Raw genomic sequence first — 21506 nt, forward strand, 5'->3', positions numbered from 1 at the left:
GATTTGAAAAATGTTATCGCTGCGGCAGAACAACCCATGACCAGAAGGACTGCTGGTTCAAGGACAAAACATGCAGGCAATGTGGAAAGATGGGACACATTGCACGAGTTTGCAGGTCTGGGAAGAAGACTAACGACAACAAAAAGACTACTAAGGAAAAGTACAGGAAAGTACAAAAGATGACTGACAGTAGTTCCGAAGACCAGAAGAGCGATGGTGAATCTGGGAACAAAAGACTAAGCTGTCTCAAACTACACAACGTAATCGCAAAAGAGGATCACCGAACCATTTGGGTCACCCTCACGATAGCAGGGTCCCAAGTCAAAATGGAATTGGACACAGGATCAGCCCTGACCGTCATGAATCGAGGAGACTACGAGCAGCTATTCTCACACATACCCTTGAAAGACACATCCATTGTCTTGAAGACTTATACGGGGCAGAAAGTATACCCCAGAGGGAAAATAAGGGTGCCTGTCGAATACAACGGCAAGGAAATACAGAAATTGTATCTGTACATACTGTAAGATGGTGGACCACCGTTATTGGGACGTGAATGGATCAGAAAGATAAGTTTAGACTGGCACTCCATTCAGGCACTGACGGTGGCTGGTAAAAAGGATGACGACGTCACTCCTGGACGATTGTCAAAAATCTTAGCTAACGCCAAAGAGGTATTTCAACAAGGACTGGGAACTCTTAAAGGCGTAACCGCCTCGATAAAAATAGAAGAGAATGCAATTCCCAAGTTTTTCAAAGCAAGACCGGTACCGTATGCAATTCGCCCAGCCGTCGAGGCAGAGCTGGAGAATCTGGAGAATGCAGGCGTGTTATCTAAGGTAGACTGGAGCGAGTGGGCGACACCCATCGTTCCTGTCATGAAGAAAACGTTAAACAATAAGTCTGAGGAGCCAAGGAAGGTTTGCATCTGTGGGGACTTCAAGGTGACTGTGAACCCAGTCCATCACACAGTACAGTATCCTCTTCCGAGGATAGAAGATATTTTCGCCTCACTATCTGGAGGGAAACGTTTTACAAAAATTGACCTAGCGCAAGCATATTTGCAGATGGAGGTTGAAGAATCCTCTCGGAAATATCTCACGATAAACACTCACAAAGGTCTTTACCAGTATAATCGACTGGTATTCGGAGTAGCATCAGCTCCGGCTATATGGCAAACAGTGATGGAACAAGTCCTGCAAGGGATTCCGGGGACTCGGTGTTACTTGGACGACATCCTAGTGACAGGTGAAAATGACAGTGAACACCTTGCCAACCTAGAGCAGGTGCTCACTAGACTAAGAGAACATGGGTTACGAGCCAACCGCCCCAAGTGCGAGTTTTTTAAGAAACAAATATCGTATTGTGGCCACGTGATTGATGAAGAGGGGTTACATAAGTCCCCTGACAAAATTGAAGCGGTAGTTAAGGCTCCAGCGCCTGAAAATGTGTCGCAACGGAGCTCATTCCCCGGATTGGTGAATTACTACCATAAGTTTTTGCCGAATTTGTCCACAATTCTGCACCCACTGAACGCCCTGCTACAAACTGGAGTAGCATGGAAATGGAGCGATGAATGTAAGCGGGCCTTTCAGAAGTGTAAAGGCCTGATCACTTCAAGAGAAGTATTGGCTCACTACAACCCATCACTACCGATAAGACTGGCATGTGATGCGTCTCCCTACGGCGTTGGAGCGGTACGGTCACATAAATTCCTTGATGGTTCAGTGAGGCCGATAGCTTTTGCGTCACGCTCGTTAACTTCAGCCGAGCGTAACTACGCCCAGATTGACAGAGAGGCCCTCAGCCTGGTGTGGGGGGTGAAGAAGTTCAATCACTACCTGCACGGACAGAAATTTACTCTACTAACTGATCATCAACCTCTTGTCTCCATTTTCAACCCTAAGAAGGGCGTCCCGATAATGACAGCACAATGGCTACAGAGGTGGTCCCTTTTCCTAGGGGCACACCAATATGACATCGAGTACAAAGGAACTAAACAGCATGGGAATGCTGATGGATTGTCGTGCCTACTGTTGCCGACGGTGGAAGAAGCACCTGCAGTGGATCCTGTGGAGATATTCCACTCGACCATAGTCGAATGTCTACCTGTGACGAATGCAAACATAGAAAAGGAAACACAAAATGACCCGACACTCTCCAGGGTCTATGATTTAATGGTGAAGGGATGGCCAGCACATGGTGAACCACTGTTGCCAGCATTCTCGCCGAGAAGAGAACAGCTGTCAGTGTGCCGAGGAACCTTGATGTGTGGATCCAGAGTAGTAATTCCACCCAAATTGAAGGATAGAGTGCTCAATGAGCTTCATGAGGGTCATCTGGGAGGGGTAAAAATGAAGAACTTAGCCAGAGCGTTTGTGTGGTGGCCGGGAATCGATAGAGAAATCGAAGAGATGACCAAGAGCTGTGCAGGATGCCAGAAGGTCCAAAACGCCCCACCACAAGCCCCTCTACATCCATGGGAGTGGCCCTCATCTCCATGGCAAAGGGTGCACATTGATTTTGCTGGTCCATTTATGGACTCGATGTTTTTAATTGCGGTGGATGCACATTCAAAGTGGCCAGAGGTAATAAAAATGTCCTCAACCACCACAGAAAAAACTATCAGTCTTGCGAACCATATTCGCCAGAAATGGGCTGCCTGAACAGATTTGCTCCGACAATGGACCACAGTTTGTGACTGAAGAGTTCCGGAAGTTCTTAAAGAACAATGGTGTTAAGCATTACACATCCGCCCCATATCATCCAGCCACCAATGGATTGGCTGAGAGGTTCGTTCAAACATTCAAGAAGGCTATCAAGGCAATGTGTAATGAAGACATACCCCTACAACACAAGGTGGATAACTTCTTGTTTGCCTACATGCGGTTACCAACCAAACTCCAGCCATGATGTTCTTCAATCGAAGACTAAGATGCCGCTTGGATTTGGTTAAGCCAAACATCAGAAGAGATGTGGAGAACAGGCAGTTTCAGAATATGAATGAAAGGCCAACCAGGAGTTTCAAGATAGGTCAACCAGTTTTGGCCCGGGACTACCGCACAGAGAAATGGCAGCCAGGAACGATCTGCACACGGCAAGGACCTCTAATGTATACCGTGGACGTTGGAGAGAGCATTGTAAGACGCCATGCTGACCAGATTCTAGAGTCACTGGAAAACGTCAAATCTACACCACGATCCTATACACCTGGTGATGAAACCGAAGTACCAATTGCATCTACCTCAGAATCGGTGATATTGGAAGCAGACGAACCAAACAACGACGTTGATCCCGAATAATCTTTGCCAGAAGAACCTGATGCCCCAAAGAGGCGTTATCCGGACAGAATCAGGAAGCCTCCTCAAAGACTGAATTTATAATTGATTAACTTCAGCTAATGTATCTAGCAACCGTAATTGTAAATATGTTATTTAATTATTAATCAAATGTTATGTACTGTTTAGTTAAAAGGGGAGGAATTGTAGTGTATGTACCTTGAAGAAAGAACTATATTCTGCAGCCCCTGTATACTGCAGTACCAGTAGTGACCACCCCTGTATATAAGCTTGTGTAGTAACTTTGTATAGTAGTTCCAGTTTTGTCTCCATTCAGTAAACACCTGTTATAACCAACTCCTGCAGTCCGTGTCTCAATTACACACGGACATTACACCCATCTATTTCGAAAGGCGGCAAATAGCATACTGTCAGACCTTTACAGGCAAAATCTAGTAATTACATTTATTTACAAGTAAGATAATGCACGGAAGCAGTAAGACACCATAACAACAATAGCAACTTGCATTTATAAATCCCAGGGTGCTTCACAGGAACATTATCAAACAGAATGTGATACCAAGCCACGTAAGAAGATATTCGGAGAGGTGACTAAAAGCTTGGTCAAAAAGGTACATTTTAAGGAGCATTTTAAAAGTACAATACCTGTACTAGACTCCCATGATATATAATCTGCTTTAAAATAAGAGACTAAAATCCTTGTAGCTGTTTTCAGTAGCTTGTGACTCGGTCTTTGGACCTTATGTGAGAAATGGCCATGCATGGAGCTCCTATTTGCTTCCTCGTCTGTTTGAGCTTGTGTGACTGGGGACTACAACACTTTGCTTCAATTATAGGGCTGGCTTTGATGATAAAGGAGATCTGTTTACCAATCAAACACTTTATCCTCGATGTTCAGGCAATTAAGATGGTCAGCATTTTTTTAACACAAGAAAGAAAGAATGTAAACTGCAGTCTCCTAGCTGCATGATGATCGATTTGCTTTTGACGGTATTTGAAATCACAACTTTTCATCTGATTGGCATTGGTTGCAGTTAATGCATAACATGCGCATTCTCCTTCAAAGAATCGACAATTTGATTGGCTTGAGTTCAAAGGTTCTTGCGACTTTGGCCCACATAACCTGACTATAGTCCATTTGGCAACATATACAGTGAGCTTTCCTTAGAAAAACTGTAGGCTGAAGCCACTTTTAAACTCCCATTTATTCTATCCATTTAAAGTCATGTTAAAAATATATCTACTAAAAATTCCCCATCTTGTCAATGTAGTGCAGACTTGTTGCTGAGTGAATTAGGGTGCAATTATGCGAGACATTTTTCTGTTGATGCAAAATGGTTTTGGGTACACCTTAACACAGAAGTGCCTGTGTAATGGAGCACACTAAAGCCGAGTAGTACGAGACCCACTCCAGGGGGCCAGCTCACAGCTGTTTGAGTTTGCACCGAGTGTAGTTATAGCTCCAGTCTAAGTGAACCAAAATGGCCTACCTGCAAATGTACATTTAGTGCAGGAATTGTCACAGGATCTTTTTATTTGGCTTGTATATAGGTTTTTTTTGTGTACCAGGGTACTCTTCCACTGATATTATTGGAGTGGTTTCACATGCCAGAGATTGGCATTGAGGACTAAAGGAGGTGCCTGTGCCAGGGAATGTCTGTCCTGGCTGAGTAAGCAGACAGTACTAACTTACCTAATAAGTGATTTCCACTCAGGCTGGTTCTGAATGTTTGTGTATGGAATCCTCTATGGGATCCTTGTCTGATGCATCTATGGAGCAACTGTCTGATGTAAGGTAAACCTGAAATAGTAGATACCCATGAAGTGAATGGCAAGAATGAAAATGAGGCTCTCTCTCTCCACATGTAAGAGTTTACAAGATCTTTTTACAATTAATATCAAATTAGGAATGTCCTGTGCGCTTCTTACTAACCTCAAAATGCCTGGGAAACATTTTTAAAATTCAAAAAGATGATTGCACACCTGCTGCAGTTTATAACAATTGGTGTGACTACCCCCTTGCGGTCATATACTACTCATCAACATTAAAAGGTCAGTCAAATACCGCAGGGTTGTATTGTGTAGTATTGGTGCAGAAGCAGCGTGCTATTAGCCCATAAGTGAAACTGGCCCCACCCCCTTCCCCTCCCTACCATACATTCCGCTTAAGAAGTTGCATTTTTGTGGGACTGTCAGCGAAACTCCACTGTGACTGTAATATAAATTAGCTGTCAGGTGTGCCGATTAAATAAATATTGTATCATGTCCCATTTATTTTCTATTTATATACCTGGCTATAAATAGAAAATTCAGTGTAATTTATATATTAAAAAACAAAGTAATCTGAAAAGTATGTTTGGGCGGTGATAGAATGTGGTTTTCTGTGAATACATTGAAAACAGTTTTTTTTCAATTTAACCTTTAGTGGGTGGGGAGAGGTTCTGTGATGGCTGGTGATAGCTGTTTCGTGGGCTGAGCAGTCTAACACGTGGCGTGACTTTCAAGCAGTTAACAACACCAGTATTGTGCTTTAAAATAGTTCATTGGCATTTATGTAATTGAGCAATAATTAAGAATAAAAAAATACTGAAAGTTACCAAATGCACAAAGTGCATGAGTGAAATAGATTAGGAAGGGAAAGAAGCCAAGAGAGACCTAAAGAGTTTTGATGTCCTCTTGCTCTTCAGGGGAAGGGGGTGGTCTTTCTTGTTTTCTGTTCCTGTCTCTCTTCTGTCACACTGTTGCTTTCTCTCTTTTTCTCTCTCTCTCTCTTTCTCTCTCTCTCTCTCTTTCCAGCTCCATTCCTTAATCTTGGTGTTGCTTATTTTCTGTTCCTTGCCATCTCTATTCGCATCCATTTGGTTTGTCTTATGAACACTCCACTATTGTCAGCCATCATATTGTGTTATTGTGGTATGAAAGTGAGACCGGTGAATTTGATCTTTGAAATAATCATAGTGGATTTGGGTCGTGAAAGCAAAAATAAACTATAATCAACAGCTCCAGTTCTGGTTAGAAATGCAATATAAACAACACATAGTAGCAGCTCTCTAATGTTAATAGCAAAAACTATAGAAACGTAAGTGACCTGATAAATCATGCTAGCTGATTACCTTGTTTTTACCCCACTTTCCAGTTCTGGTCTCCAGATTTTAACCTCTAGATTGCTCCCATGTCTACCCCTGTGGAAGTTCCAATGCTTCCTCCTTGAGTAAATAGTTACTGTATTACCTTATCTCAAATCTTATGGAAAGAAGGATGTTCTTGATTTGTAAATTACATATTGATAATTTTGTAAATTCCACAAACCTGTACTTAAAAGGGATATTGACTGTTCCCAGTTCATTCAAATGGTGTGTTCAAATCTGCTAAAACAACTAAATGTGGATTTCTAAGTATCTTAATTCCAATTATGTTAGCTGTATGCATCAACACTCCTTTTCAACAACCCATAATTTATTAATAAAAATAACTGGATTGCAATATTGGAAACAAGACCTTGCATTCTTCCCCATAGTTCAAACATGGATTAGGTTCTGGTAATCCTGCTGATTTACAGTGGATACAGTGCACTCTGGGGAATTTTGCATTGAATGAAAGCTTGTATTCGATATTGCAAGCTGTGCATTTCTCCAGTATTTCTCTTGAAATCCCTCAAAAATTTATTTTGAGTTTTTATCTCCTCAACTAATTACCTTTTAGATATGGTGTTTGTCACCCTGATGTTTTGATAACGCAACTTTTCAAAGGTCATTGTGTGCGGGTGGAAGGAAACTACTTAATGTCTTAATAAAGCAACCCCAAACCACACTTGCTCAAATTATTTTTTTGTGCAAATTGGATAAAGCGAAACAAATCATAGTATTTTACCTAATATCCCAAAACTAATGCTAAAAAGGCCCAGTTCATACAAGCATTTTCTAAATCTTCAGAACACCATGTATGGCTGCTAAGTTTAAATTTACAATTTCATATTTCACCACCAGAATTTCTATGATGATTATTTGGTGCAGTATTAGTAAAAACATCGGTCTTAAAAACAATTTTTTTAAAACAGTCTACTTGCAAATTTTAAAGAACCATAAGTAAAAGTATTAAAATACCTTAGCAATGAGTTGGCTTTTTACGACAGTCCGACAGTTTCATATTCACTTTAACTGATACCAGCTTTTTCTTTCTAGATTTTTTTGGAACTAAATTAAAATGCTCAAACTGCCATGCTGGTATTTGAACTCGTGTTCTCCGGATTATTAGTTCAGTAAAATAACCACTACAAGACTATACCCTTTCCTGTCATCTTTCCCTTTCCCCTAAAAAGGGATGTCTCTTATAAAAAAAAATTTAAAAAAATTAACAATACTAATTGGACATCAATTTCAATGGGCCGGATGGCCTCCTTCTGTGCTGTATCATTCTACGATTCTGTGAGAAAAAAGGAAAACAACATCTCCTTTTATAATTTGGCAAATTTTAAATTTCTTTCACTGCTCCCCTACATTCAAATATGTTTTTAAAAATCTTTTATAATATTTACTCAAATAATTTCAATCCTATAACACCAACTAGCACGTTAAAAGTCTTAAATGCTTCTCTTAACACAGATGGATATGGCTGCAGAATCCGTATGCATTTTCCAACATGACGTCCTTCAACATGCTTTGGCCGCACACTTCACTATTTTATTTACATTGCTGCATGCTTCTCTGTAATGATTGAATATGTTCAGCAGCAAATCTTCCAATAGCTCTAGATCTCTATCCATTTCATTGTTCGCTATTTGAACACCATTTTTGGAGCACTCCCGTCTCCCTTTTTCCTCCCTATGTATAGTACTTTATACTTGCTCATATTAACTTTCATCTGCTGCTGTTCCATGCTGTCTTACATATTTTATTTAACTCCTCTTGTAGACCCCTGTCTGCCTTCTTGTTCAGTTGCCCAGTTTGGTATTGTCTGCAAATTGACATTGTGCTTCTGAATCCGAGTCAGTTTAAATTAGAAAGAGTACGGGTTTGAACACTGATCCCTGGATCACTTCACTCAGCTGCTTCCCCCATCCATGGCATCTCTTGCCCAACAACTACTTCCAGCTCTGATGCCAATTTCTTCATGATAATCTATGCTGCTCAATGTAAATCAGCTAAAATTGAAAATATTATTTCCAATTGTGTATCCCAATGCACCAGTGAACACGGTTTCAAATACTCTGTTATTTGAAGAGCACATTCTGTTATTCTTGCACAAAATATGAGAAGATTCTGTAAGCAAGGAGCAGAAACTAGTTTGACAGGCTTGTCAAATATGGAATTCAGCTAATGACCTAATTCTTGTATGTCAGTTTATGGGGTCGGTGAAGCTGCTTTTATATTGTGTTATGCGTTGGCTCCGAACGTGGCTTTTACACAGCGGGTGGCAACACCAAAGATAAGCCTGTCAGAATCACTATGACGATTGGCTGACAAGAATGATTTTTAGTCAGCCAGCCTGAGTGAATCTTCCGGGTTTACTTTTGGTGTTGTCACTGGCTGCACCAGAGCCAAACATCATGGGCCAATGGCATGATTAGCACCATACTGTATGTCAATTCAGCATGCTGTATACATTGCACAGACACAGAATGTGTAGTTTAACTGCAATTCAAGGTGGTTAATCTTGACATGTATTGATCCCCATAGGTTTCAGACACAGCAAACTTTTAAAACTTTTTTCTTAGGCTGTCTACTGGAGTGCCTTCACATCTTCAGTGTTGGTAAAAGGCCAACAGTATGATTCATTCTTTGATAACTTTTAAGATTTCACTGCTCATGGGGTGCCATTGTACAGGGCTCTTTTTATGCATGTGCAGAGTATGCATGCATAGAGGTCCACTTTGCCTGTGAAGAGAGCAGCTCGAGTGAACAGTACACTGTAACTCGGTGCAGACCCCTTGCAGCACTCTTTTGTGGAGGAAGCTAGTGTTACATCAGTACCTGCAGTATAGCTCCTACATAAATGAATTTATGCAGTACCTTTTATTAACTGTACTTGATAGGTTAAAGAAGCTGTCTGTTGCAATGCTGCACGTTGAGCTGGTGGCAGATTGCACCGTGTCGTGGCTGGCCCTCCCCAGGGCGTGGCATGCATAGTTGTCTTACAACGCATCCGTTTCATGCATGCCATTCTAGAAACAAATAGTACTGTTACAGGTACAATATATTCTAAAATCTTAGAAAAGCAGCTTGTGATGAGTTTATATTAGATCTGTGAATGAATGCTTCTGACGCAAATTGTATTATTGTAATATCCTTGAATTTAGTTTTGGAATAAAATTGAGAATATAAGAAATTGGTATTGGTAAGACTTCATTCAGAATTTTGTTAGATATTTAATTCCAGAAATCTGTTCTCGGTGATGCTGATAAGAAAGGACTCTGCAAACTGCCTTTCTGCAGTTCCGGGCAGGGAAATAATTTGCCCTTCGGTCAAGGAGTCCTTAACATGGGTCTCGCTGTGGGCATTCCCATATATGTCCTTTTATATTGGGGAAGGAACAAGAGCACAAGGAAGATTGGTTGATTGAGGCATGCTGGATAAGGTGGTAGCCTTCCAACACAGTCTACCGACCACACTCCTCCCTTGAAAGTGGGTCAAGGGATGTTTGTTCAGGAAGTAATGATTCAGTAAGAAGTCATAGAAGGACCTCCATCTCCCATTGACAACTGAGCTACAAATATCCTCTCAAACACTTAAAACCAAACAAACAGCAGACAAACTTCAGAACATAGAACTTGATATCACAAAATGGCTTTACTCTGTATGTATGTATAAATAGCATGTGTGTGGGTTTATTTTAACCATCATGCCTACCCCTGGTGTCTCTGTGCTGTTCTGAAACCAGTGTTGATACTGCATCAAGGTGCAACCTGAGGACCGGAGACACCTGTGTTGCCTGGATGTGCTGTGGTACCATGAGCTTCTTGGACAGAACTGTCCCTCATCTCAGGGCTTCAGTGAGGCTCTGCCGTCACTGCAGGTGTGTGGGTAGCCTCCTTCTGTGTCCTGTAGCCTACATGAGGTGGCATCTGAGAGGGCTGGCTGGGAAGGTCACATGGACTGTCATTATATGAGAGGACAGCATCATGAAGGTGGACTCCAGCCGCCCCACTTGTGCTGGGTCCTGGATCTGAGTGCCTGCTGTATTTGTTAGATCTTGTGGACCCTGAGGCAGGCTGCTCCTGAATCTCTTGAAAGCCGGATGCCATCATTCTGTATAAATTGTCGCCCAAGGACAAGGACAGTGCTCAAATCATCCATGTGGTCTGGTCTGGAGGCCTCTGTCAGGAGGATGGATGCAGATGTTCTTGCTACCACAGCTCACTCCAAATAGGCTGCAATGTGTCAAATCTGCCTCGGATATATGCACTGAGGATAGAATTGACTATTGCTGTGACACCTGCCATCTGTTTTCAGGTTGTTTGAGATTGTACTCTGTCTCCATGTGAGTGTGATGCTGATCCAGAATCCTTTTTAGAACAAGATCCTTGAGATGTAAGTCTGCAGACTCTTGAGCCTGGGACAGACTTATGTGGAGCCTTTACTCCCCAGTGTGAGATCCCAGTTGCACCTGTTGATTTCTCCAGAACCCAATGGTGAAAAACGCTTATGGGCACTATCTATAGAACAAGCTTCTAATCAGAAACCAGCTCAGCATTTAATGGTCTTCCTCAAAAACTGTTATGAAGTGACTGTATAGGATATATTTGCAAATGCCCCATTTGTTTGGAAAAATCTCTCAAAAAAGCAGGCTTGCCCTACCTTGGGTATCCTGAGGCATTGTGCATGTGCAAGCCACTGGATTGCTAAGAAAGCACATTTTGAGCAACAATAGTAAAGATTAATGCTGATGGCATTCACATTTTGGATCTCTGAAATGGCCATTGTACAGGGCATTATCCTGGAATCCATAGTACTCCCTAATTTTGTGCAGTGCTCTTGCATGAAATAAGTTGTGTAGGATGCAGCTTTAAAGGTGACCTGTGTTGCTTTTATTTTTGTGCCAACCGGCTTGTTTTATTTGTTTATGTATGGTCCTGGTAATGAAAAAATGAATTATTTTTCTGGATTTCTGTCTTTTTTAATTTAAGTTTGAGATTTGTTCAGGTAATTTCCTATGCTAATTGACCATGGTGTGTACTAGAAATGCTGTATAGCTTTTGACTGTTTTCTCTGGTTATCTAACACGGCCAAATATTTTGCTTCACTTTCGACATGCCTGCGTGGAATATTTGCACTTGGCAGTCTCTAAGCAAAAGTCAGGTCTTGTTAAATTTGCATCAGGGATTGTTGACAATTTATGGAATGCTGGCCAAAAGATAAAGAACTGAGCCCCCACAGCATTAAACCAAAATCATCAGATCATTTGTATTTGAAGCCCAAAATCTGCTCTACGTGCTGTGTGTTTCAGTATTTTTTGTTGTTGCTTTTTTTGTATATATCACTTGTTTTGCTCTACGCTTGGTTTCCTGCAGCTGTGCTGAGTCATCTGTGTACACAGAAAAGCTAAGGAACTGTGTGATGTCAAAATTTTCTTTTACCATAATTGACAAACATGCTTTCTGACAAACCAGTGGAACAAATAAAGCGTACCAAGATTAGTTTTCTAATGTCGATGACAGTGGCATTTAGAGATTTCATTGACTTCGAAGTGCTGCAGTGGTGCAGCATAATTCCCCACCCATGCGTTCCAAATGGATGATACACATCAAAGAATTGGGATTCAGCCAAGTTTCCTCCTCTTTCCTGTTTAATAATTTAATTTTTAAACCGTGTTTAACCAGAATTTAGTCACTTTGCCATTTTTCTGTTTGCAGATATCGCTGTAGTGGAGATGAGTGATGCTTTCCGTCGGCCTTCCCTGTTCTACCATCTTGGAGTGCGGGAGAGCTTCAGCATGGCAAATAACATTATTTTATACTGTGATACAAATTCAGACACACTTCAGTCACTACAGGTAAGGTTAGGTGGCACTGGCTCATATTTCTAGATGCTACGTGTTGTGGGTAATAAATTGAATATTACAATGGGATAAAAGGTCGCACCTCCCATCACAGAAATAAACTTGTTCTCAACTTGGTGAATTGAGAGCTAATTTCCACTGAAACGTGAGGGATACTGTCAATGGTGGAAAGAAACCAGAAACCCATCCACCATCTCCAAGTACTTGTCCGAGGCACCTATCAACTATCTATTCGATTTATTGTTTGGTATTTTTTTTCCCTGTCTTTCATTTAATTATCATCGCAGCCTATTTTTATTTAGCTGTTTTCCTCAAAGTATTTTTTTTCCCAATTTATTTTTTCCACATTGAGTTATTGATCATCAATCTTTTTGTTTTCCTTCTATCTTCCATCTTTTGTTTCTCCCTTGTTCTCTTTAAACTTTCCCCACTTGTCACAAGAACATTCTCCCAACATGTTTCTACCCATTACAGGTGAGAATTTTCTCCTCTCTGCTCTCGATCCGCTGTGGCTTTTCCTGCATCTATGTTGCTCAATTTTCCAAGGGTGGGACAATCCAGGTCTCGGGTGGTTTCTCTACACGAGGCTGTGTGGCACCTTTAGAATGTACAGGAGTAGTGCATCTGGAATGTAGGGGGCTGTTGGACATTGTGGAAGGAGGTCGAATGCTAACAGGGGCCATTTGACTTAGCTGCAAGCATTGAGCGTGTTGTGTGCAGGCAAAATGGGACAGTCTGAGTGCATGACTAAGCATGTGTAGGGCTTTGTTTAGGTGTCTAAATAGTGGTGAGAATTCTAATGTTATTTAAGAGCTGAATTACTTTTTATTAACACGAGAATGTTTAAAGGTAGTGAGTTGGATTGCTTGGGATCTTTTTGAAACCCGATTAAATAAAGTTTATAAAGATTGTTTTACATTGGTTGCCATTATGTGGTGTTTTTGCTTTCTGCTAAATTCACTGGCAAAGAGCAGATTCCACCCTGTCCTATAATTGCGGTGGATTCCATAGGACCTGGAGCTCCAGCCTGTTTCTATGAAGCACTGTACAATTAGGAAACAAACATTGTGCACTGTAATTGCTGGGCTTATCTGATAGGGGCATTCCAACCGTGTAAGTGCGGGAGGAATGTGGCAGAAAACTATGAATAATGCACAGTCCTGTTTGTTTACAGTGGGTAGTATTATTGAAAATGGTATTACATTTTCTACTTGCAATAGTAGCTTTAGGGCACACATTTTCTGGGGTCAGAGCATATTAACCAAGGGAATAACAAAGGGAAGAAAAACTGCAAATACTTGAAATACACATTAGGTCAGTTGTAATTTGTAAAGAGAACAAAAACTTAGTATTCCGGGTGTACACCGTTCATCAGAACTGAATCCTAAATGCTAAGCAGGGCATTTAGTAACCTGATTGACTGACTGACTGACTGACTGACTGACCTGCTGTGTATTTCCAGCGTTTTCTTTTTTGTTAACCAAAGATCAATGTAGAGACAGAGCGAGTAAATTGTGCCTGTTCTCCTGCTTGTCAGCCATAGCTTTGCCGGAAGAGCTGCAGAAACCATGGAAAAACGGCGTAAAGGAAGTTATGGCGGACAAGCGGGAGAACCCTCGTGGAAATTCACTCTCGATGGGACCGACCTTAACAAACAGTACAAATGTGACGAGGCACTTTTGTTAAAAAAAAGTTTTAAATTACAGTATTAACATTCCAACTGTACCTACAAACAGTACATTTAAATGATATCAATGACAGTAATACTTCATTAAAGTATAAGTTAACTCCAAACCAAATCGTGGGATGTTCTTAGTTGCAGCCACAGCATAAGAATGAATTCTAAGTCCTTTTTAAGTGCAGCACATGTCTCTACTGGAAAGTTGGTTAGCAACATAACTTTCAGCTGAGATGTTTTGTGCTGTGGGTGTGATTGGCAGTTAAATTACTTATCACAGCATTCTATCTGGTTATTTATCTTCTTGCTGTTTGTGGGACTTTGCTGTGTGCAAATTGGCCGGCGCATTTCCCGACATGACATCAGTGACTACACTTCAAAAAGTACTTAATTGGCTGCAAAGTGCTTTGGCATGTCCTGAGGTGATGAAAGCTGTGATATCCTTTCTTTCTTAGGTTGGTATTCCAAATATGTGGGGGGGAAAAAAAACTAAATTCACAAAATATTTAATGTAACACCTAAAGGAGAATGATGAGTGTTGGATGGAAGGTGCTTTCAATCTAGAATAAATTTTCTCTCCCCACCCTCCTCTAAAGGCTTCAAAAATAAATGAACTTTCCTTAGCGTTCGAGAAAAAATTCTACATTTTGAGATTGGTTGAGTGAATTGTTGCATTGGGTGTATTAATCTTAACTGTTGTTCAAAGTGTGTGTCATGAATCTTACCATTCATGTAGAAATGACTCATGAGATAACACTGGGCGGCCTGCTGGTGGCGCCGTCCAGGGAAAGTATAAATACTCGGGCGTGGGCCCAGCTTGCTCAGGATGTTTCTGTAACCAGGAACTAGTGATTTAACTAGAACTCATGGTTTTGAAACAGTTGATTAAAGCCTTGTTTTATACTCAAACCAAGTGCTCAGTAGTTTTCTTACATCAATTTAATCAACTGCGTGTCGGCTCCACGCTCCGAGTGATTTCGGGAACAGCCAGCTACGACTTCAACTGTAGAAGGGAACTCCGACGTAGTAATCAATCCATCATGGACAAACTACTCAGACCTGCCCATCTTGACCTGGACCCGAATTCACCTACAACTGCTAAGGTATGGAAACACTGGTATCGTACCTTCAGCAACTTCCTCAGGGTGTGTGGTGAGAATGTTCCTGATAAATTACAGGTACTTGCCAATTATGTATCTCCTCATGTGTTTGACTATATTGAAGACTGTGTAGACTATGACTCCGCTATCCTAATATTACAGCGATTATATGTTAAGGCCCCAAACAAAATTTTTGCTCGGCATCTATTGGCCACAACTCGACAACAACCCGGGGAATCACTTGACGAATTCCTTCAAAAGCTTCGCAGGCTCAGCAAGGATTGTAATCTTAAAGCTGTCACAGCTGAGCAGTACCAGGAGGAGTTAATTCGTGATTCCTTTATTAATAGGATTGCGTCTCCCTTCATACGCCAGCGTCTGTTGGAGAATAAAACCCTCAAGTTACAGGTTGCCTATGACCAGGCATGTTCTCTGGACTTAGCAAAGAGGAAGGCAGATACCTATCTTTTACCACGTGCACGGGCTGCTGCTATCACTTTTAGTGACTCCTTTGATAGGCCTCGGGCAGAAGCCCTCCCTGATGATGACTCTAACCTAGCTGGTGACAACCCTACCCTAGAAGCCTTCACTGATGACAACCCTGCCCTAGTAGCATCTTGGCAATCTGGAAGGAAGTGTTTCTTCTGTGCAGGTGCATTCCACTATAGGAAATTTTGTCCTGCTCGTAACGCAACCTGCAATCATTGCAGTAAGAAAGGTCATTTTTCTAAGGTATGCCAGTCAAGAGCCTCTGTTGGTAAGAAAGGCCACTTTTCTAAGGTATACCGTTCGAGAGCCCCTGTTAGTTTTGCAGCTACTATCTATAAAACTGCTCCTCCCCCAAGAGCCACTACTAATGTTACAGCTGCTATCTATAAAACTGCTCCTCCCGCAAGAACCTCTACTAAGGTTACAGCTGTCAAGGGTAAAACAGCTCCTCCTCTCATCACAGCTGTTTTTCCCCAAAGTCTGTCCCATGCAGCCACGAAGGTTTCGGTAAATGGACACATTTTGAGTGCACTAATCGACTCATGCAGCTCTGACAGCTTCATTAGTGAGTGGGCTGTCAGGAAGTTAAAACTGCGTATTTACCCCTCGGACAGGGAAATTGCAATGGCTCTGGCGACACTGACCACCAACTCTTCCGGCTTTTGTCTTGTCGACCTTATTCTCAATGGCCGCACTTATTTCTCCACCCGGCTCGGGGTGCTCAAAAACCTATGCAGTGATGTGTTCCTGGGACAGGATTTCCAGAAACAACACAAAAGACTCACTTTCAAGTTTGGAGGGTCAAAGCCGGAGCTTACTATTTCCAAAGTACCGTTTTGTGCGCTTTCAGCGGCTTCGCTCGACGAGCCCTCCTTGTTTGCCAATCTTTCCCCCTGATGTAAGCCCATAGTCACTAAATCACGACGTTTCAGCCAAGATGATCTATCCTTTATCGAGGCAGAGATCTCTCGCCTTCTAGCTGACGGTATCATTGAGCCATGTTCATCTCCCTGGTGGGCTCAAGTCGTCGTTGTTAAAAATCCTCTGAAGCAACACAAGAAACGTCTTTGCATCGATTACTCGCAAACTATTAATCAGTATACTGACCTGGATGCCTACCCACTACCACGCATCGATGACATGGTCAATAACCTTGCCAACTACAAGGTATTTTCAACTTTTGACTTAAAGAGCGCGTATCATCAAGTACCGTTAAAAGACTCTGACAAAAAGTATACGGCCTTTGAGGCCAATGGTCGGCTTTACCAGTTTTGTCGCCTTCCATTTGGGGTCACCAATGGGGTGGCCGTCTTTCAACAGGCAATGGATAGCCTAGTCAAACAGGAGAACTTAACGGACACTTTTCCATATCTGGATAATATCACCATTGCTGGTCATGACCAGAAGGAGCACGATGCCAACCTCCAGAAATTTTTTGACATTCTCCGTCGTTGCAACTTAACCTTAAATGAGTCCAAATCGGTGAAATCAGTACCATCAGTCAACATCCTTGGCTAATGGGTGGGCAATGGTGTCATCAAACCGGACCCGGAGCGACTTTGTCCGCTTCAGGAGCTCCCTCCCCCTACGAATCTCGGCTCTCTTCGTCGGGCACTCGGCATGTTCGCCTATTATGTGAAGTGGATACCCCACTTCTCCGACAAGATCCAGCCCCTGCTTCACGCAAAGTCATTTCCGTTGGAGGCAACAGCTATTTCAGCTTTCAACCTCCTCGAGCGACAACTGGAAAAAGCCACGCTTCGTTCCATCGATGAAAATCTCCCTTTCGCGGTCGAGTGCGATGCATCGGAGGTGGCGATCTCGGCTACCTTGAATCAAGGTGGTCGACTCGTTGCATTTCTGTCCAGAACTTTGCAGGGTAGCGAGCTCCATTATCCTCCTGTCGAGAAGGAGGCTACGGCTTTCATCGAAGCAGTACGTAAATGGAGTCATTTTCTCGCTCGTTGCCATTTCATGCTTGTAACCGATCAGCTGGATAACCGGAAACGCACTAAGATCAAGAACAACAAAATACAGCTTTGGAGGATGGAATTGGCCGCCTTTGGCTACACCATACATTGTCGACCCGGCAAAGAGAATGTGGCCCCGGATACCCTCACGCGGACATTTTGCTCTTCTATGTCAACTTCAACTCTTGCGGATCTTCATACTGACTTATGCCATCCTGGCGTTACCCGTATGTTGCACTTTGTGCGATCTAAAAATCTCCCAATTTCTACGGAAGATGTGAAAAGAGCATGTTCCACCTGTAGAATTTGCGCGGAATTAAAACCGCAATTCTTCGTCCGTCGGATGGCTCGCTCATACACGCTATACAGCCTATGCAGCAACTCCGCATTGACTTTAAAGGGCCATTGCCTTCCTCAACGCGAAACACCTACTTGCTTACTATGGTGGACGAATATTCACGCTTTCCCTTTGTCTTCCCCTGTCCCAATATGCTTACTTCCACAGTGATCAAATGCCTCGATCAGGTCTTTTTCCTTTGCGGTACAGCCAATTTCATCCACTCTGATCGGGGTCCCTCCTTCATGTCAAGCGAACTCAAAAGTTATCTTTCCCAACGGGGAATCGCCACAAGTAAAACGACACAGTATCATCCCATCGGTAACGGACAGGTTGAGAGATACAACGCTATCATTTGGAACGCTGTTCGTCTTGCACTGAGGTCACGCAACCTACCAGACCAGCAGTGGGAAACTGTGCTCCCTGACATGTTGCATTCCATCAGGTCTCTTCTTTCTACGTCCACCAACGTTACTCCTCACGAACAATTCTTCGGGTTCCAGCGTCGCTCCACTCATGGGACGTCCCTACCATCATGGTTGGCAGCTCCTGGCCCTGTGCTGCTCCGAAGATTCATCCAATCTTCCAAAAATCATCCCCTCGTTGACGAGGTGGAACTAATGGACGTTAATCCCACATATGTGCACGTGTGGTACCCTGATGGCCGGGAGTCCACCGTTTCACTCCGAGATCTGGCTCCCTGTCCAACCGGTCCCACGGACCCCACCGATAGAGGGATGCAAAGTAATGATGCTGACACTCTGCGCTCCTTTGAGGATGACGCCCTACCCGGGACATCAAGGGATCTGCTGGCTACTCCGTCGGATCAACTCCGGGAGCAGAGCGCTCCCCACGGGATGGCCACCCGAAGCCAGGACGCCGGTCAATCCCCAGCTACCAAGCAAGATGAAGCCAGCTCTGCGCCTGTGGGGACCCGCACCCAGAGTCACGATCTCCCCAGTCCCCCTCAGGTCGATCAAGGCGACACGGGCCCTGTCAATCTACCAGTACGAACCAAGCGACCCAGGGACCAAGACACTGTCCGAGGAGACATGCCTTCCAGCCACAAACAGAGATCGAAACGACTGCGGCTATTCGTGGTCCGTCTAATCCGCTAGAAGGAAGTCACCGGACTTCCAAATCTTTCAGGCGGGAAGAATGTCATGAATCTTACAATTCATGTAGAAATGACTCATGAGATAACACTGGGCGGCCTGCTGGTGGCGCCGTACCAAGGAAAGTATAAATACTCGGGCGTGGGCCCAGCTTGCTCAGGACGTTTTTGTAACCAGGAACTAGTGATGTAACTAGAACTCATGGTTGTGAAACAGTTGATTAAAGCCTTGTTTTATACTCAAACCAAGTGCTTAGTAGTTTTCTTACGTCAGTGTGTCTCAGTTGGATGATAGCCATTCCGTTAAGGCACGATGTAAGATTTGGATCACAGGTCACACACACATTACCCAAAGGGTCTTGGGAGTTGTAAGGTTTTTTATTAGAGAGCTACAGTTTAAGCATAATCAGATATTACTACATGCGATTGAAATAGATACAGTAGACATACAACCCGTGACAGATGAGGGCGATCTACGGCCCTGGAACGGAACAAAACAACAAGACAGATGGTGAGGCAGTACGGTGGTCTCAGATTGGTTGGATTCCTGCAGTCTGCTGCAGCAGTCACTTCCGTTGGGTCATCCCTCGAACTGTTGGAGGTGTTAGGCCGTCGGCCACCTCAGAGGCTAAACTTGACCAAGGGGTTAGGCCGTAGCCATCTCTGGGAAGCCTTCGCCCCTAACTGCGTGTTTTCCTCTCTCGGTCGTCTGTTTTTATACCATATTTCGATGGGCTGGTGGATACCTGGTGTCAATCATTTTTATCTATCCCATTGTCCAATTACAAGGGAGAGGCTACCTATGACAGCCCCCTCCCAGCCTCATGAGGTAATTTTCCTCCTTATCTCTGTTCTAAAGGTCTTGTTGCCCTCTCATAGACAGCTTGTTTATCCTACAGCTCTTTGCTGCATCCCTTATCAGGCCTAGCTCAAAGGCCTGTTTTTGTGTTCTGACCTCGTACAGCTATTTTCCTGACATGACTGGAATCTTTCTGTGTCATCAACTTAGGCAAACTGCTGATCTAGGGAACCCGTAACAGACTATTATTTCTTTCAATCCACGATTTCTTACAACTAGTTATACTGCACTATCGGCCAGAGAGAGCCATACAGTGCAAAGCACATCTCGCAAGATTCCTGTTATGTTACCTGGCTGCAAATTGCACTATACCTGCCTAGGACAGAGTTCTGAGCAAGAATGGTTATGCAGAGTGCTCTGCCTCTGGCCACCTACGTTTTTATGTTTTGGAAGCAAAGATGGGAGCGTTTTATTTTCCAAAACATTAAAAAGAGCTCTTATAAAATACCCAGGAGGTCCAATGGATCACCTGAACACTTTTTTATGCTGCACGAGTTACACTCCAAATAAAGTTAAACTCAAGCATTGTGCGACAGTCTGGCACTGTTTCATTCCTTAGCCACTGACTCCATCCCTCTCCCTTGCAACTGTCTGGAACTCGATGTAATATCTCCAGATTTGCAGACAACACAAAGCTGGGTGGGTGTGTGCTGTGAGGAGGATGCCGAGAAACTCCAGGATGATTTGGATAGGTTGGGTGATTGGGCAAAAGCATGGCAGATGCAATATAACGTGGATAAATGTGAGGTTATCCACTTTGGTGTCAAAAACAAGAAGGCAGATTATTATCTGAATGGCAATAGATTGGGAGAAGGGGAAGTGCAACGAGACCTGGGTGCCCTTGTGCACCAGTCGCTGAAGGTAAGCATGTAGGTGCAGCAGGCGGTTAAGAAGGCAAATGGTATGTTGGCCTTCGTAGCGAGAGGGTTTGAGTACAGGAACAAGGATGTCTTGCTGCAATTGTACAAGGCCTTGGTGAGACCGCACCTTGAGTATTGTGTGCAGTTTTGGCCGCCTTATCTGAGGAAGGATGTTCTTGCCATGGAAGGAGTGCAGCGAAGATTCACCAGGCTGATACCTGGGATGGCAGGAATGACATATGAGGAGAGATTGGGACGATTGGGGCTTGTACTCGCTGGAGTTTAGAAGAATGAGAGGGGATCTTATTGAAACTTATAAAATTCTGACAGGACTGGACAGACTAGATGCAGGAAGGATGTTCCCGATGGTCGGGGAGTCCAGAACCAGGGGTCACAGTCTAAGGATAAGGGGTAGACCATTTAGGACAGAAATGAGGAGGAATTTCTTCACCCAGAGAGTGGTGAACCTGTGGAATTCTCTACCACAGAAGGCAGTAGAGGCCAATTCATTAAATATATTCAAGAAGGAGTTGGATATATTTCTTAAGGCTAAAGGGATCACGGGGTATGGGGAGAAAGCAGGGACCGGGTACTGAATTTGGATGATCAGCCATGATCGCATTGAATGGCGGAGCAGGCTCGAGGGGCCGAATGGCCTACTCCTGCTCCTATCTTCTATGTTTCTATGTCTCAGACTGAACCAGACCGTTCACAACTTTGGCATCCTATTTGACCCTGAGCTGAGTTTCTGACCCCATATTCTCTCCATCACCAAGACTGCCTACTTCCACCTCTGTAACATCGCC

At 43.2% G+C, this 21506-nt stretch overlaps 1 protein-coding gene across 1 annotated transcript in view; it reads left to right on the forward strand.

The window, feature by feature from the left end:
- map3k5 (mitogen-activated protein kinase kinase kinase 5) overlaps nt 1-21506 on the forward strand; it is a 193990-nt gene that overhangs the window by 17580 nt on the left and 154904 nt on the right. The window contains exon 2 of the mRNA XM_085997514.1: nt 12148-12287. Coding sequence (XP_085853640.1) covers nt 12148-12287 — 140 coding nt within the window. The remainder of the gene's footprint in view (nt 1-12147; nt 12288-21506) is intronic.

The sequence above is a fragment of the Somniosus microcephalus genome, chromosome 9 (assembly GCF_052327205.1).
Source record: "Somniosus microcephalus isolate GS21.2 chromosome 9, FLI_Smic_1.0, whole genome shotgun sequence".
In the NCBI taxonomy this organism is placed as follows: domain Eukaryota; kingdom Metazoa; phylum Chordata; class Chondrichthyes; order Squaliformes; family Somniosidae; genus Somniosus; species Somniosus microcephalus.